Below are 19,306 nucleotides of genomic sequence, written 5' to 3'. Positions count from 1 at the left end.
TTAAACCATTTTGTGTTTGATGGAAGTAAAGCCTTAATGTAGTTGTAGTTTATTGACAGAGGCAGACAGATTTTTGTTTAAAACCTGTTGGTACTTCATGGAGTCCATGATGCATCCTTAAAACATCACCAGAAAAAAAACATCACAGATCCATGACCATCCCATAGTGCAGGGACTGGATTTGATTTTGACGCTAAATTCCCCCTCAATGTGTAGAATAATGATAAACTCATCAGGAGTTTTTTAGATTGATTATTAATAGTATTTTGTACAGATATGAGTGTCAGAAGTTACTATAAAATATTGGTGCATTAGTAATTGAACATTGTGATGGTCTAATAGTTGTGTGTTTTATATTTTTCTATTCTGTTTTGTTTTAAGGAAGTGGAAAAGAAGATCGTGGGGTTTGTAAAGAAGGAACTGGAAATGTTTAAAAATCTTTTGAAAGAAGAAAACACAAACTATAACGAGGAAATGAAGGATGAGAAGATGTTCAGTCTGAGAGACTCTGTTCTTAATATGATATTTCATTTTCTGAAGATGATGGAATGTGATGATATCGTGGATACTCTTCAGAGTAAGAATATAACAGATATTTAACACTTCATACATTTATAAACACGTGCATGTTGTGTTGTGTTGCTGCCATGATAAAGACAATCTATTAGTGGTTATAGTCTTTAATTTTGCTTATAAATCATTTAAAAGCATTACATTATACACTGCCTGGCCAACAAAAAGCCCTAACTGATGCAGTGAGTAGCTTCTCATTTGTTAAACAACCATGTGGAAAGACACATCCTGTGGTCGTGGAAAAGATGTTAATCTGTTTCAAAATGGTCAAATTATTGGCATGCATTAAGCAGAGAAAACATCTAAGGAAATTGCTGAAACTACTAAAATCGGGTTAAGAATGGTCCAACGCATTATTAAAATGTGGAAGGACAGTGGGGGGGAAACATCATCTTCGAGGAAGGAATGTGATCGGAAAAAAGTCTTGAATGATCGTGATTGGCGATCACTTAAACATTTGGTCAAATGGAAATCAAATCAAATCAAATGCTAGAAAACCTCCAGGGAAACCACTTGTCAGTGAGGCTAACCGGCAAAAACGGCTTCAATTTGCTAGGGAGCATAAGGATTGGACTCTGGAGCAATGGAAGAAGGTCATGTGGTCTGATAGTCCAGATTTACCCTGTTCCAGAGTGATGGGCGTATCAGGGTAGGAAGAGAGGCGGCTGAAGTGATGCACCCATCATGCCTAGTGCCTACCGTACAAGCCTGTGGGGGCAGTGCTATGATCTGGGGTTGCTGCAGTTGGTTAGGTCTAGGTTCAGCAACGTTATGTGCCCAAAGAATAGGTCAGCTGACTCCCTGATGGCACGGGCATATTCCAAGATGACGATGCCAGGATCCAAATCTCCCATCATCAATACAAGATCTTGGGGAAAAATTAATGCAATAAATGTTGTGACATTGCAGAAGCTTGTGGAAACGATGCCACTGCGAATGCGTGCTGTAATCAAAGCTAAAGGCGGTCCAACCAAATGTTAGAGTGTGTGACCTTTTTTTGGCCAGGCAGTGTATTTACTGACACTTGCAGCAGGATCCTGCTAGCATGTGAGACCAGTATAGTGGTCCTGTAGTTGCTGAATTGGAGCAAGGCACCTTTCTTAGACAGTAGAATAAAGTCTGATGGTGTCCATTCCTCTGACCAGATCCCAGTCTCCCACACTTTCCTGCAGACCTTATGCAGCTTGTTAAGATTAATCTCTTCACCAAACTTGACCAGATCAACTGCTATATCATCAGGACTATGTGTCTTTCAATTAGCCAGTCCTAGCAGGGCACACTTCTGTTGTCAACAGGTCAGCAGGTCTGCTGTTGCTTTTCTTTCCTTTAATGAATCCAACTCAGCTTATTTATCTCTTCTGATCATCCTCTGCCCTTCACATCAGTTTTCTGTATCCATCAGGGTTTTTGCTTCATGCTTTTATCTTATCCAGTTCTTGCATTTACATTTGTGGCAGTTAGCAGATGCTTTTTATCCAAAGCGACTTACAATTTGGACTGAATACAAGTCTGTGTTGCTGTAAATTTTTAGGCAAGACAAAAACATTTTTCCCTCAAGTGTTCTATACCTTCAGTTACAAAAAGAAAAAAAAAAAACTTAAGTAAATCACTGAAATCCCAAGACTGCCACACAACACACCCTTTCATGTGTATGTAAACTTTTGGCTGTAACTGTAATTTAAATGTATATTTTTTTATATATTTTTTGTTTAGATGAACTAATTGGGTTTGAACAGCATAAACTGAAACTGATACTGAGAAAGAAGTATCAGCACGTGTGGGAAGGAATTTCAAAACAAGGAGAGTCCACTATTTTAAATCAGATCTACACGGATCTCTACATCACTGAAGGTGGAGCTGGAACTATAAACCAGGAGCACGAGATGAGACAAATCCAAAAGCAGAAAACCAGAGTAACAAAGGAAGCAACTGAAATGCAGCAGGAGCGACAAATTGACTGCAAAAACATGTTTGAACCACTGCCTGGACAAGACAAGGACATCAGAATGGTGATGACACAGGGTGTGGCTGGCATTGGAAAATCTATCTGTGTGCAGAAGTTTGTCCTTGATTGGGCTACAGATAAAAAATATCAGGACATCAAATTATTGTTTCCTCTGCCTTTCAGAGAACTAAACTTGAAGAAAGAAAATCGCAGCCTGAGGGACCTCATCTCTGAGTTTTTCCCTGAAACTAAAGGACTGAGGTTCACAGACAGGTATAAAGTCATGTTCATCTTTGATGGACTTGATGAATGTCGATTCCCTTTGGCATTCCAGAAAAATAAGACACTGACAGACGCTTCGATTCCAGCCACGTTGGACGTTATTCTAACCAGCCTCATCAAAGGAGACCTGCTTCCCTCAGCTCTGATCTGGATAACCACTCGACCTGCTGCAGCTGCTAGGATCCCTGCTGAATGTGTGGTGCGGGTAACGGAGGTCCGAGGCTTCAATGATCAACAGAAGGAGGAGTACTTCAGAAAAAGAATCAGTGATGAGAGCCTCGCCAACAAAATAATCAAACACATTAAAGCATCACGGAGTCTCTTCATCATGTGCCACATTCCTGTCTTTTGCTGGATTTCAGCCACAGTTTTTGAGAAGATTTTGAAGGAAACAGAAGATGGAGAGACACCAAAGACTTTGACTGAGATGTACACCTGCTTTCTGATCTTCCAGACCATCCAGGGAAACCTGAAATATACAGGAAAAAACTCCTCAGATATTCCATGGGATAAAGAGGCCATACTGGCACTGGGAAAGCTGGCATTTTATAACCTGGAAAAAAGCAACCTGATTTTTTATGCAGAAGATCTAGAAGAATGTGGAATTGATGTCAGTAAAATCTCTGTCTACTCTGGCCTGTGCACTCAGGAAACAAGCAGGTTTCACGACACAGTTTTTAGCTTTGTGCATCTGAGCATTCAGGAGTTTATTGCCTCTTTATATGCATACATGTGTCTCAGAAATGAAAATGTGAATGTTTTTGACCAAGAGTCGACATCATCAGAGAACCCTGAGAACAAAGCTATGGAACTTCTCAGGACAGCAGTGGACAAGGCTTTGGAGAGCGACAGTGGACATCTTGATCTTTTTCTTCGGTTCCTTCTGGGTCTCACAGTTGACTATAATCAGAAACTCATCCGAGGTCTGTTGAAGTCCAGTGGAAGAAGTTCTGACTGCCAGAAAGAAATTGCTCAGTACATCAAGATGAAGTTTGATGAAAATCCATCTCCAGAGAGATCCATCAACCTGTTCTACTGTCTGAATGAGTTAAACGATGATACTTTAGTAAAAGAAATCCAAAGCTACTTAAGCTCAGGTCGTTTGTCTGAAACTGAACTCTCACCTGCACAGTGGTTTGCTCTGGTCTTTGTGTTGCTGACATCAGATGAAGATCTGGATGTTTTTGACCTACAGAAGTTCATAAGGTCAGATGAATGCTTTAGGAGGCTGCTGCCAGTCGTCAAGGAGTCTAAAAGAGCTCTGTAAGTAAAACAGTTTCATTTTAGCTTGTTTTTTTTCTACTGATGCTCATTTAGTGACATTTAAACTTGGACATGGCTCCTAAGGGACACAGAAAGTCTATCTATAGTTGAGACATTTCGAGTTTGAGCCTTAAGCTGGAACTGCAGCCCTGTCTCTCCTAAGAATCATACAATATCAGTAGTAATATATTTGAATTTAATGCTTGTAGACAGGGCTGGACTGGGAACAAAATTCAGCCCTGGACTTTTTTCTTAACCGGCCCACTACAAGCACATCGTGCCACACATATCAATATCAATTAACCATGTGAGCTATGCACATAATCACTCTAAAAAATTTCCTGAACAACTGCATTTTCTTTTCTGTATTATAGAGGACAAGATATTGTTTACTTTTTCTGAGGAGCAGAGACTAATGGTACCATCTCAAAATATATCCACCTCCCTATGTGCTATATGCACTATGTTGGACACGACATAATAGAACTTTCACAAAAATAGTCCTTAACCCTTATCTTGTGTTTGGGTAAAATTTGACCCATTTTTAAGTTCAGGTATGTAAAAAGTACCCTATGCTTTTTAGTATTGGAACAAGATTTTATGATATCCTCAGAAACAGCTATTTTAACACAACAAAATAAATTTTCATAATTTTAGTCCATTCTGAATGTCTCTAATAAAAAAAGTGACATTTGTGGTGTTATGGGTCAAATATGACCCGGCATAGAATACTGGCTGTTGCGTCTATTACATAAAAGGTGTGGTTTGCTCTGTGGATCAAATCTGGCTCAATTTGCCCCACCACACACATACACACACAGAGAGACATACAGACTCACGTTCTATGACCAAGAACTGCTGAAGAAGAAGGTGACCATGGTGGGAACGGTCAGGAAAAACAAACCTGAGCTTCCTCTTGCACTTCTTGGAACAAAGGACAGGGCACCTCTCTCCTCGAAGTTTGCATTCTTAGAGAGAACCACAATTGTGTCAAACTGTCCAAAAAACCCCAGAAATGTCATTGTGATGTCCACTCTCCACAAGGATGTTGCTGTGAGCAGTAGGGAGGACAAAAAGCCAGATATGATCCTGGATTATAACAAAAACAAAGGAGGAGTTGACAATCTGGACAAGGTCACTGGCACATACACATGCAAGCGAAAGACAAAAAGGTAACCAATGGCAGTCTTTTATAATATATTGTATGTTTCTGCATACAATGCATTTGTGGTGTGGACGGAAATAAATCCTGGATGAAACATCGGAAAAACCTTCAAGAGGAGGCTTTTTCTGGAGGAGTTGGGGAGGACTCTGGTATATCCCCACATTGAAAGACGCCAGTGGCTGCCCCGAACCCAAGCCTCTGTCAATTTGTTGAGAGAGCTTCAGGCTACACCCACACCAGCATCCTGCACAAGGAACCAGACAGGCGATGCCAGGGGAAACAAGAGAAAGAGGTGCCAGTCCTGCCCCTTCAACAAGGACAGAAAAACTAGCACCACTTGCCACACATGTAAGAAACACATCTGCAAGGAGCACACTAAAACAATCACATACTGTGATATATGCATGTAAACACACACACGCACATGCACACACACAAAATATTGTTTTTCAATGTTCAATTTATAGTTTAATTTTCAATTTACACCTGCTGTTCTAAGTAAAATAAAGTTGGTTTTATGAAAAAGTGAAAAAATCTATACGTGTCAAAACTGACCCATAGCAGCACTGATGTCACTATAGACCGTTTCAAATAAATATTCATGAGTAAGGGAAGTGACGTAAATGTTCCTAAGACGCTTCCGCTTGGTGGTAAACAGCGCTCAGAACAACAGCGATTGACCACGACTGCTTCAATTCTTTTGCGCTAGTGCAGGTGTGATTTATTGACAGTATGTCTAAATTAAAGTTAGGACCATGTTGTTCGGTTGGCGGATGTTCCCTCAGGCCGGGTACAAACTTGCTTTCAGAAATAAAGGTGAACAGATTTCCAAAAGAACGCACAGTGAAACGCTTGGATTGCTGCTGTAAATAGAGACGGCTGGATACCCACCATCAACTCTTATAATTAATGTAATATATATTATTTCATAATAAAATATTGTAAACAAATGTACTCAGTTGAACGCTGTTCTCATGGTGTCTTGTCCCTGACGTTTAGCTTAAGTGTATTAAAATACGCAGGCACTTAATATTTGTATTAATAGTACAGAATAAACATAAACCTAACATAAGCCTTAAAAAGTTTACATTTTCCTTAGAATACTGTGTAAAAGCCATAACTTTATAGGACTATATTTTGGGGAAACGTCACTATATGGAATTATATTAACAGCTTAATTAGCTGTAATAATTAGCTTAGCTTAATTATTAAATGACACGCAGACCTGTAAAGAAACATGGTTCTACTTTTGTAATACAAAATGTAAACATTCTATTTATGAATACATTGTGCTTACTGTAAAATATTTCATGTATTTCCAGTTAGGCTATAAAAAAATAGTTTTAGCATTAGCTAATATGTTCTAATTCAGTAATAAGTAATTCACTGTGGTTTGTCATATTTTTATCATATTATAATGGCTCTTAGCTCAACAGACACAAAAGGGGAGATGACACAATAATTATTTTAATAATTAATTGTATGCGTTCAAACTGCGGTGTGCTTTCACTGCCTCTCTGGTGTAAACACACTCCGTTTCAACAAGGTAGTGATACACGGCTGGGTATGTTACCTCAGGCAAACGTTTTAGGTCAGAGGAAAAACACTTTTTTACTTCTTAAATTCTCCTCAAAAGGGGCTGGTAAAGATACTTGATGATCTATCATAAATTTCTGCTTATGCCGCTCAGGTGGCGCAGCGGTAAAAGACATGCGCTGCAACCAGAGCTGGATTTCGAAGGAGCGTCGTTTCGAATCCAGCTCTGCCTTCACGGTCGAGGCTATGGACAATGATTGGCCTGTTGTCCGGGTGGGGGGCGGGACTTGAGACCGTAGGGGATGCTCTCTCAGGAACGGGGCGGTTGGTTGGTGGCGCCTGTATGGAGATGGGAGGGGGTGTGGCGGAGTGTGTGATCCTCCGTGCACAGTACTCTGCCACGCTACACTCGTCAAGTGTGGGTGATAAGACGGTCGATTGGCTGTGCACGTTTCGGAGGAGGCGTGGAACGGCCTCGTCAGCCCCAACCAGGAGCAGGAATCCGCACTAATGAGAGGATGATAGATGGGATGAAAAATTGAACGTGCTAAATTTATAAAAAAAAAACAAACAAAAAAAAATAAATAAAAAAAATAAAATAAATTTCTGCTTATATCGCGTTTGTTTCGCGTTCGGGAGACTCGCAAAGTACAATCTCGTCATGTTGACAGCTGGATGGATGTTTAAAAATGGCGCTACCGGAAAGGCGGAAGGAACAGACATGCGCAGTAGCGTTGTTATTGTTTACCTCATTGAAACGGTCTATAGATAATAATGTTTAGAAGAAAAAAAAAAAAGCAATTTTTGCTCAGTGTGCTCTGATATTAGTCTGTTAGACTCAGATAATATCCTTACATTGTTTCTTCACTATAGGAAATTCACTACAGTGTATTTAAACAGTTTTTTATTTATTATTTTTTTTTTTTGAAAATGAGTGGTATATTGTGAGATGAAAAGTTTATGGAGCCAAAAAAATCTAATTGAAAACAGTGTTTACATGGATTTAAATACAAACTAAGTTAGCTATCAGGTGAGAAACAAAATTGGATGATAACTATTGTTTTTTAGTATTTTTTTGAGGCTGATTTAAATCGGGTAAAATTTGACCCGCTAACACTAAAGATGTGGGCAGCTTTCTAACACAATACAAGGGTTAAAACGGCTGGTTTAAAGCCCCTGGTATCGAACAGTAGCTTAGATAACTACTTATTAATCATTCAGAAATGTTTTGTACTGTTAGGAAGTACCCTAAGTAGGGCATAGGCGACATTTGAGATGGGCCCACAGTCTCTTCTTAAACTGCGTTTCTAACGAAGCAGAGGCACTGGACTCTAACTATATCTTTTCTGCTCTTTGGCTATGCTGTAGTTCCCCACTGCCAAACAGGTTGTCCAGTTTCCTGCACTTTTCTGCATCTGCTTGCAGCTTCTTCTTTTTTTTTTTATGACAGGCTTTTTCTGCACCTCCTTTACGCTTTTTCGACCATTTCTCCATCTCGCACGCATTCACTATTTTTTGAACACCTGTTGTTGTGATTACAATTTATCCTAGGGGAGGGACATTTCTGTGATTGGCCAATGGACATGCAGTGGGTATAATGTGGTGGGCCAATGCACACTTCAGGATTATTATTCAGGAATATTTAAAACAGAATTTATTTTTCACTCTTTCAGCGGCCCACATACAGAGCAGCCCACCGGGAAAACTCCCGACCCTTCCGATGGCCAGTCCATCCCTGCTTGTAGATGATCAGATGTTCTGTTGTATTTTCAGACTCAGTAGCTGTAACCTGACAGACAGAAGCTGCTCAGCTTTACTCACGGTTCTTAATTCTGAATCCAACCTGATCGAGGTGGATCTGAGCAACAACGACCTGCAGGATTCAGGAATAGAGCTGATATCTTCTGGACTGAAGAATCAGAACTCTAAACTGGAGATACTGAGGTAAACTGGAGATCTCTCTTGTATTAGGTAGTTTAGCAATGTAATATGTTTCTGTAATATTGTAAATAAAACTAAAGTATAGAATAAAAAATTCTATTCAAGCCTTCAAACTTTAGAATAATTGTACTAGTTTCTCAACATCATGTAACAATAACAATCCCTGATATTTTTGTTTTTTCATTTCATCTACTGCCTCATGTTTCTGCATAATACATTTCTTATTTCTGCAGATTATCAGATTGTGGTGTAAGAGAGGAAGGTTATGCTGCTCTGGCTGAAGCTCTGAAATTAAACCCATCATCAAAGCTGATGGAGCTGGATCTCAGAGGGAACGATCCTGGAGATTCAGGAGTTCAGAAGCTCTATGAGTTACTAGAAGATCCGGACTGTAATCTGAAGACACTGAGGTGAATATTTGTAAACCTGAATCTGGGTGAATGTGTGTTTTGTGAGGAATTGTTGGTAGTGATGTACTACATTTATTCAGGTCACACTTTTTAAAAATTACAGTTTTAATTAGGGCTGGGCTAATTTCCTGGATCGATTCGATTCCGATTCACAAGGTCCCGATTCGATTCGATCTTCGATCTTCGATTCGATTTTCGATTCAATTTCGATTCAACACATTTAGGCATATTTGAGTTACATTAACAGGTTTTGTTTAAATATGTACAGATGTTCAGAGAACGAATGTGATAATTGTACAAAGAACACTCATTATTACAAATATTTGTGTATTTTGTTTACATAAATAATTAATCCAAAACAGAAAACAGTAACATTCATTTTTTATTATTATTTTATATGTCTGACACGCTACAACATTGTAAATGTAATGTAAACATACACCTGGCTGTTGAACAGCTTATGCCAAGTTTACACTACACGACACTCTGATTAACACCTGGTCGCTGTAATGTTCACACTACACGACTGATCGGCGATGGGGGGTTTTACACTACACCATCTATCACCAGGGGGAATCACAGGCGAGCTTCTCTGGTCTCCAAAACTACGTTTTGTCACGAAAACAAACGTGAGAAGTGATTAAGAAGGTTTAATGATACCACGTCCAAACATGCACATCAACAAGTAGCGAGAGATGAAAGTTTGTGCGCTGATGAAATAAATGAATCTGAGTGGATTTGGCAACACGAGCAGCATGGCTTGTTCTATAGTGAGCTGGAGGTTAATAAATATTTTGTTTTGTAGAGAACGATCAGGTCAGAAATACTGTAAAACTCGTGTGCTGATGTATTCTGATAGAAACTACTGTATATTGCGCTCCACCTGTTTACAACCTCTCCCCTGTGTTTCCCCTCGCTGTTTCTCACATTGATTGAGAGATGAGTTTTGATCGCAGAGCGAACACCGAGTTCCTCCCGAATCCAGCACCGACCCGTCGCCGAGCGAAAATCAGTGCAAAAAGTTGTGTAGTGGTCATAACTTGAGCTTCTGCCATGCTAAACTGATGTGCAGGTCAGATTTCGTTGCATGAAAAAACACTGGCTGGTCACGTGAAATTAAAGGGGGTAACAGATTTCCGTGTGCACCGTAAAAAGGGGCGTATTTAAAAGATCGATCTCGCGTTTATATGAATCGATATCGGATCATTCAAATAAAGATCGATTCGAATCAAAAAATCGATTTTATAAACCCACCCCTAGTTTTAATACAGTGAGGAAAATAAGTATTTGATACACTGCCGATTTTGCAAGTTTTCCCACCTACAAAGAATGGAGAGGCCTGTAATTTCTATCGTAGGGACACTTCAACTGTGAGAGACAGAATCTAAACAATAATCCAGATAATCACGTTGTATGATTTTTTAATTTTAGATTCAACTTCAACAAATTTGCATTTTATTGCATGAAATAAGTATTTGATCACCTACCAACCAGAAAGAATTCTGGCTCTCACAGACCTGTTGTTCTTCTTTAAGAAGCCCTCCTATTCTGTACTCATTACCTGTATTTATTGCGCATGTTTAAACTCCTGTATAAAAGACACCTGTCCACACACTCGAATCAATCACACTCCAACCTTTCACCATGGCCAAGACCAAAGAGCTGTCTAAGGACACCAGGGACAAAATTGTAGACCTGCACAAGGCTGGGATGTGCTACAGGACAATAGCAAGCAGCTTGGTGAGAAGGCAACAACTGTTGGCGCAATTATTAGAAAATGGAAGAAACACAAGATGACTGTCAATCTTCTTCAGTCTGCTGCTCCATGCAAGATCTCACCTCGTGGGGTAAGGATGATCCTGAGAAAGGTCAGGAATCAGCCCAGAACCACACTGGAGGACCTGGTCAATGACCTGAAGAGAGCTGGGACCACAGTCTCAAAGATTACCATTAGTAACACACTACGCCGCCATGGATTAAAATCCTGCAGGGCACGCAAGGCCCCCCTGCTCACGCCAGCACATGTCCAGGCCCGTTTGAAGATCACCAATGAACATCTGGATGATCCAGAGGAGGCATGGGAGAAGGTCATGTGGTCAGATGAGACCAAAATAGAGCTTTTTGGTATCAACTCCACTCGTCGTGTTTGGAGGAAGAAGAAGGATGAGTACCAGGGTTATTATCGTTAACGAAAACGAATGAAATAACGAACTGAAATTTAAAAAACATTTTCGTTAACTGAAATAAATAAAAACGGTAATTAAAAGAAAAGACTATAACTAACTGTAACTGTATGATGCGTTTACAAAACTAACTAAAACGTACTAAAATTATAGATAGAATAGCCTTTGTTTTCGTGTTTGTCAATTTATTTATGAGCCTTGCGAACTGATATGAAATCGATGTTTTCCATTTGAGCAGTTTTACATTAGCTGCCGGCACCGTACGGTACCTCATACGGCCTTTCCCAAACTGTTCCCTCCTCACTAACACTCCACTACAGAGTGACACTCCACGTGAACGCGCAAACGGAGGTGGAGTGGAGAGGGGGAGTGAGTAGGGAGCGGATTGAGATTGGGGGATGCTCCCTGACGCCACTTCATGTTTACACTCTGTTTCTGCTCACCACACTAGCCTGCAAAATGACCACAGCAAAAGTTAAGTTGATGTTTTCTCAGATTGAGCTCCCTGATGTGTGTCTCATTAATTAGTTTATATTATTATTAGGGCTGTCGTTAATCGCATTAATTAATGCGTAAAATTTGTAATCGCGATAAAAAAAAATTTATCGAGATGAAAAATTTCAAACTATTTATCTATTAATCAAACTATTAATCAAACTATTTTTTAGCTGTTTGTGTCATGTAAATATGTGTCTCTGTGGTAATTTGCGTTCCTTAAAAGTGCATGAAGCAGAACACTGATTAACAGAAGAAAAAAAGCACAGCCGGACATGGTCAATTCCGACATCTTCCCTACACACTTGCTCCCTGCGCCCTATAGTACACTTAACATTCTTAAAGGGCCAGACATTATATTACATGACGGGTGAGAGGAAAAAAAATTAAGGAAAATAGTTCTTGTGTGAATTACAAGGGCAGGAAAAACTACAGCAGATACTAAAGGTGCACCGGGGCCCATGGCAGGGGGGCCTCCACAACATGAACTCAACCACTCACCTCACTGCCCCCACATTGGCTGCACTCGCCAGGTCGTTATTATTATATTACAATATTTTCGTAAAGTAAAATTAAAATAACTTAAACTGTGCATTAAATATACCAGAGGCAGGAATTTGAACTTGAAGTGTAACTTCTGAGTGACTTTTAATTCATTCTGATCAGCTATCAGCATATGCAATTTGTTGAGGGGGCCCAACATTTTTTTGCACTGGGGCCCTTGAGCTCCTAGGTACAACATGGTTCATATTGTGAGCGCCTGTTTTCAGTGGCAGGGTTATGAACAGGTATAGATCCTCACTTTTACCAGTTAATGTGAACAGACTCATTTTAAATAACTGGCTGAAAGATGGTAACTGTTAACAACTACATATAGGTATTGGCTGTCTTTCTAAAAATAATTTAGACTGAATAATTTTATCATATTTTTATGAATGTTTTTATTGTTTAACATAAATAAAAAATTTGCATAACTGTTCAAATTTTGCTTAGTTATTAGTTTGCGATTAATTGCGATTAATTTGGTTCTTTAATCGCGATTAATCCAGATTAAATTTTTTTATCGCGTGACAGCCCTAATTATTATGTTCATGTGTGTCCTTAGTCTATTAACTATTTTCAGCAGCAGTATTATACACATAACTAAAGGCACTTAGGGCTGCTATCTTGTGGACTGTTACAGTTTTTGTGGACAGTTGGTTGTTCAACAGTAATTGAATACTTTTTTTAAATGGTATCTTTTGTTGAGTTTTTATTACACAATACTTACTCTGACCTTTTTGAATCCTGCACCTGAAAATAATCCAAAGTATAAAAAAACTAAAACTAATAAAAACTAAACTATAGCTAAGCATTAAAAAAACAATAAAAATCTAATAAAAACTAGCAAACCCACTCTAAAAACTAATTAAAACTAATTGAATTGGTGAAAAAAAGTCACAACGAAATAAAACTAAACTATAATGAAAAATCCAAAACTATTATAACCTTGATGAGTACAACCCGTCCCAACCGTGGGTGCTTTTCTGCAAAGGGGACAGGACAACTGCACTGTATTGAAGGGAGGATGGATAGGGTCATGGTCGGTAAGAGCATTGAAGATGGGTCGTGGGTCCGTGTACCTTTGGTAATTCGTTTTTCACTTTAAATCCCAAAGTTGAAAAACAAGAAAACGGGTCGTTTTTTGTTTTTCGTTTCAAAAACCAATACTGAAAAACGGGAAAACGGGGCGTTATTCGTGTTTCGTTTTAAGATCAAAAATCAAATAACAAATAAGCAGAAATTGAAAAACGGGTCGTATTTTAATTTTCCAAAATCAACATTTTTCATCAGTTCAACCAGAAATAAAAGAGCGAGCGCGTGCACGTGCTGAGGTGCGTGTACACGCTTCATATAAAGTGTAAATCAGGTACAAGTGTTGAGAAGACGGAGCACAAAGTTACAATAACATTACACCGCGTCCCCTGTTCTGACTTTTGTGTCTGCTGTACTTTTTCCTGCCTTTGTTATTCACACAAGAACTATTTATCCTATTACTATTATTATTACCGTATAGGACTCAGTTCTGTAATACAGGCATAACTAATCGTACATGTCACATAGTGGTGGTAAATTCGGTTCATTTTATGGACTCGGGTTAGTCTGAGTCACTCAGTAATGTGATTCGGTTCACTTGAGTCACTTGTACTGACATCTTGATTGCGATTGATTTACTGCATGAAAATGGATCCAAATATCACTTATCTTCCGTGCACTCACAGCCAGGGCCAATCAGAGGACTCATAGGATCCGGGTTCATTGAGATCTCGGACTCGTGATTCCTGATTCAGTACGAAGATTCGAATCCTTAACCGAGGCGATTCAATATTTCTTGTTCTCGGCCAATAAACATCCAAAAATTTATAAAATTGCACGAACTAACTCTGCAGTGAACAAGGAGCAACAACAATCAAATATATTTCAAAAAGTTATGTGGTAAATAATAGGCAGAACACTGATTAAAAAGAAGCATTAGATGTAATAGCTTCACCGTGACATGTACGAAAATCAAATAACAAATAAGCCTGTATTACGGTAATATAACAGGGGACGCGGTGTAATGTTATTATGACTTTTTGCTCCGTCTTCTCAACACTTGTACCTGATTTACACTTTATATGAAGCGTGTACACGCACCTCAGCACGTGCACGCGCTCGCACTTTTATTTCTGGTTGAACTGATGAAAAATTTTGATTTTGGAAAATTAAAATACGACCCGTTTTTCAATTTCTGCTTATTTGTTATTTGATTTTTTATCTTAAAACGAAACACGAATAACGCCCCGTTTTCCCGTTTTTCAATATTGGTTTTTGAAACTAAAAACAAAAAACGACCCGTTTTCTTGTTTTTCAACTTTGGGATTTAAAGTGAAAAACGAATTACCAAAGGTACACGGACCGTCGTGGCTGGGTCTTCCAGCATGACAATGACCCGAAACACACAGCCAGGGCAACTAACTGCTCCGTAAGAAGCATTTCAAGGTCCTGGAGTGGCCTAGCCAGTCTCCAGACCTGAACCCAATAGAAAATCTTTGGAGGAAGCTGAAATTCAATGTTGCCCAGCGACAGCCCCGAAACCTGAAAGATCTGGAGAAGATCTATATGGAGGAGTGGGCCAAAATCCCTGCTGCAGTGTGTGCAAACTTGGTCAAGAACTACAGGAAACATCTGACCTCTGTAAAGGTTTTTGTACCAAATATTAAGTTCTGTTTTTCCATTGTATCAAATACTTATTTTATGCAAAAAAATACCAATTAATTCTTTAAAAATCGTACAATGTGATTTTCTGGATTTTTTTTAGATTCTGTCTCTCACAGTTGAAGTGTCCCTACGATAAAAATTACAGGCCTCTCCATTCTTTGTAGGTGGGAAAACTTCAGCAAAATCGGCAGTGTATCAAATACTTAATTTCCCCACTGTACATGTAATTTAAAGTTTTTAAATGTGTCACTTTTTTCTCTCTCTAAGCAAATTAGTAAAAATGCTTGTTTATTTAATTTATATTATTTAAACCTGCAGATAGTTTTTAACCAACCAATTTATAGTTTATTTTACAGGTAAATGCAATTATTGTAAAATATTGATGTTTTGTCTCCAGAATTGATAAACCTGTTTATCTTATTATACATGTATAGTTTATTATACATTTTTATAGCATGTTTTTATTAACAATTCGAGATTAACATGGAACAATTCTTTCACAGTAAAATGTACTGATGTCTTTATTCCACAGGTTGTTGAGACCTGATGCAGAAACTGGTTTTGAATACCTGAGGAACACTGTGAATATAAACCCATTACTGCAGAGAGAGCTGGATCTGAGAGAGAAAATACATGGAGATCCAGGAGTGAAGAAGATCTCAGGTCTACTGAAGGATCCACACTGCAGAACAACTAAACTTGTGTATGTAGAATGATGGCTTTGGATTTTTACCTGATATGTTTATTATTGTATAGGTGCCACAGTGGTAAGGTACGCTAGCCATTATTGCTGATAATCAGTATAACAATTTGAGTAAAATGATGTCTGGAATAGGGCTACAGCTATCGGTTATTTCTGTAATATTCTATCGATTATTCCGGCGATTAATTGAGTAATCGGTTAAGAAATACTTTTGCTTTAATAATGAGCCAAAATAAATACATATAAGATTAAATAAGTTGCGTCTCCTAAAACAAACTGTACATTTTTATTCCTTGCATACAGGACAGTTTAAAGAGAACATTACTGAAATGCAAAAACAAATACATAAAAAATAAATCAAATTACTGTTAAAATTTATACAGGTAACCTAAAACACTAAAACAACAATACATAAACATAAGCCTCTAATTTGTGCAACTTTCAGAACTAAAAGTTTCAGCTACAGCTCACACAGAACATAAAGCTTTAATATTTAGTTGGGAGGCTTTGTGGTGTTTGTAGGAGGTTCTGTCAGGATTGTATCTCCTAGATGAGGTAGATTTGTCATTTGTGTGTGTGTGTGTGTTTGCCTAGGTCTTCAAAAAAAGCATGTGGTAATTGCATTAAAGAAAAGTCAGCGTATCAACATGACGCTCTGATGGTGTGGATGCTGTTCTGAGTTTTTGTTTTTTTTCAGCTTAAAATGACCTCAAACTTTCTGTGGTTTTCTCTGTCCAGTCTCGTTTGTTCGCCCTGTCATGTAATGTGATTTACATATATATTGTCTGGCCCTTTTAGAGTGATAAGTGTACTATGCTAGGGCATAGGGAGCGAGTGTGTAGGGAAGATATCAGAAATGATTCGGCTGTGCTTATGTTGTCATGTTTTACACTGAGCTTGTGTGACAAAAAAACAAAAAAACATTCTTGTTAAACTCCTACTTAAGTGTTTGAACTTGTAATCATTTTTACATTATTTTACACACCTCTCGATATTTTCTTTCTCTCTCAATTTTGCAGTCTGTGTTATCAAATCTCGGCTGCGTTTCAAATCGCTACTTTCATACTGAACAGTACGGGGGGGCGAGCAGCGAGCGTGTACAAATACGTATTAGTCATTGAACTGTAGGCAAAAAGTACCTGGTTTAAGTCCTGTTAAGAAGTCTTTTAGTATGAGATTTGGGACGCAGCCCGTGGCTTCTTCACTGCACACAGCATGAAAGTCCGTGTGAAACACTGTGAGCTGTATGTAGCTGTAAACGAAGTCTCGATGTGAAAAATTTGAATTGATGATTTTTAGTAAAGGAATTACTCGAGGAATCGTTTCAGCCCTAGTCTGGAAGGACACCCATCGTAAAAACCATGCAGGCCTTGAATATGGACCAGAATGACCCGCTTTGGTGATTCATAATTACTGTAGCAGGTGAAACATTTAAAAATATAGATTATTATAACAAAAAATAATCGTTCAAGCAACCTTTGTTTATCTGTTCAAAACTGTATAATGATCATGTTTATACACAGTGTAGAGGAGTAGATCCTTGCTGTTTATTTAGCTGAACCTTGTGGCCAGAGATTCCAGTCAGAGAATCTGGTGATGATGTTAAAAAGCTAAAAAAGGGTACATCAGGTTATTTTAAACTAGTTATTATAGGTGTGTACATTTATCTGTATGTAGATGTTTGTTATAGACAATTTTTTTTCCTTTAGTGCAGTTCACATAGTAAATGAAAAACTATTAAGGACCCAAAAATCTTTTTCTCCACAGGTTGTGTAACTGCAGTATTACAGAGGAAAGTTGTGCTGATCTGAAATCAGCATTTTCTTTAAATCCATCACACCTAAAACATCTGGATCTGAGTGAAAATAGGAAACTAGGAAATCCAGAAGTGCAGAAGCTCTGTGATCTCCTGATTGATCAAAAATGCTTTCTGCAGAAACTGATGTGAGTATTTTAAACATTTTCTTTAACCGTCTGTTGTACAGAACCTTTAGTTATAGATCCTATTTACCATAGTTGGTGGTGGTGTTCAGGTTACACTGGACAAAAATGTTTTTGCAAAAGTTCTGTTTCCTTGAAATCTTTTGGTAATTGTGACAGACCCATTGAAGCTGAACACAAATGTATGGTCTGATTGTCTGTATCACATATACATTTTGAGAAACATGATATTAAGTTTTATTGATTATAACGCATTCAAATCTAACATGTGTCATTAGTTCAACGGAGCTAAAAGTGTTTTGCTGCTGATTTTCGTTTCTACTCAACATCTGGTGCATCGCCAGCAATAGTCAGCCAGCACTGACAAATTCCAGTGGACTTTTCCATTGTGGCAATGTCTAGGTGAAAGTGTTTGCCATGTTCATCACTTAAGCTTGAAGAAGGTTGTCAACCATTTGGTGTAGTTTGGCACTCGATAGTTGCAAAAGAAAATTTTCAGCATCCTTGATTTCCAAATGATTTTCTCAGGTCTCACCACCAGCTCTTTGAACTGATCATTCTTATGTGTCCGATTTGTGGACCAACAGAAATGCCTTCACTAATCTTGTCATCAGTTATTCTTGGGAACACTTGTCTCAAATAACGAAAACCTATCCACTTTTTTGTTCATTGCTTTCACAAAATGTATCATCAACCCGAGTTTTATGTAAAGTGGAGGCAAAATATCTTTTTTGGGTCCACAAGTGGTTTATGTGCCACATTTGCTGATGAATTGACCAGTTCTTTTTAGTGTAATATGACTCTGTATGGCTGTCCCAATCGCAGTTGCTGTACTTGATGTGTTTCAACAACAGTTCCATGTTCTGGTATGTTTCCTTCATGTGTGCAGCATACCAACAGGTACTGAAGCATAGACATTGTCACTGTATAACAAGACAGCCTTGAGCCTTAACAATCATGAATCAATAAAACTGTATGTGATAAGAAACTTTTGAGGTAATTTTTGTTATCAGCAGTTTAAAATACATAAGATACACCCAAAAGTTTTCAAGAAACAAAATCTCTGTTGACCAGTGTTATCAGGAAATGTCACACTGTCATATTTACACTCACCAACTACTTTATTAGGTTCATTTGTCCTGTATCCTCCTCAAGTCTGCAAAGAGAGTTCTTTCCAAAAGTTCTCTATTGCATCAGTACTCTCTGTTAATTTTGTATCTTTTTAACCATTCTTTTGTGTTTTGGGTCAGGCATCCTGCTGGAGAACCTATGATAATCACACTTTTTTGGGACTGAGTGGCATGTTGTCACAATTTTTAAACAATTGTCTGTAGTAATAAGATTAAGTGATTGATTCGAATGAACGGGAGTATGTTTGAAAGAAGTGAGACATTTAAATCCACTTTACTTACCCTAATTATTGAAAGTACTGAATTTTGTTTACTGCAGGACTGTTCACATTATGTTGTTGCATTCAAATGTTCATTTCTTGATGAGGTTTCATCAAATTTCATTTAATTTTCAGATGGTGTGTTAGCGTAATAGGCCGCTGCACCCAAGCAACAATAAAAACATTAAAGCAATAAAATTTGCATTAAAATTTCCACTAGAGATAGAAATGATCCTACT

The 19,306-nt window shown here is 38.3% G+C and overlaps 1 protein-coding gene across 1 annotated transcript in view; it reads left to right on the top strand.

Moving 5' to 3' along the window:
- Positions 1-459: 459 nt before the first annotated feature.
- LOC134317022 (NLR family CARD domain-containing protein 3-like) overlaps positions 460-19,306 on the top strand; it is an 87,870-nt gene continuing 69,023 nt past the window's right edge. The window contains exons 1-4 of the mRNA XM_062997668.1: positions 460-577; positions 1,834-1,836; positions 2,287-4,063; positions 8,538-8,708. Coding sequence (XP_062853738.1) covers positions 475-577; positions 1,834-1,836; positions 2,287-4,063; positions 8,538-8,708 — 2,054 coding nt within the window. The 5' untranslated portion in view covers positions 460-474. The remainder of the gene's footprint in view (positions 578-1,833; positions 1,837-2,286; positions 4,064-8,537; positions 8,709-19,306) is intronic.

This window comes from Trichomycterus rosablanca, chromosome 6 (genome assembly GCF_030014385.1).
Source record: "Trichomycterus rosablanca isolate fTriRos1 chromosome 6, fTriRos1.hap1, whole genome shotgun sequence".
NCBI classification, from domain to species: Eukaryota; Metazoa; Chordata; class Actinopteri; order Siluriformes; family Trichomycteridae; genus Trichomycterus; species Trichomycterus rosablanca.
Note: the sequence above shows the minus strand (reverse complement) of the source record. Positions and strands in the feature narration are given on the sequence as shown.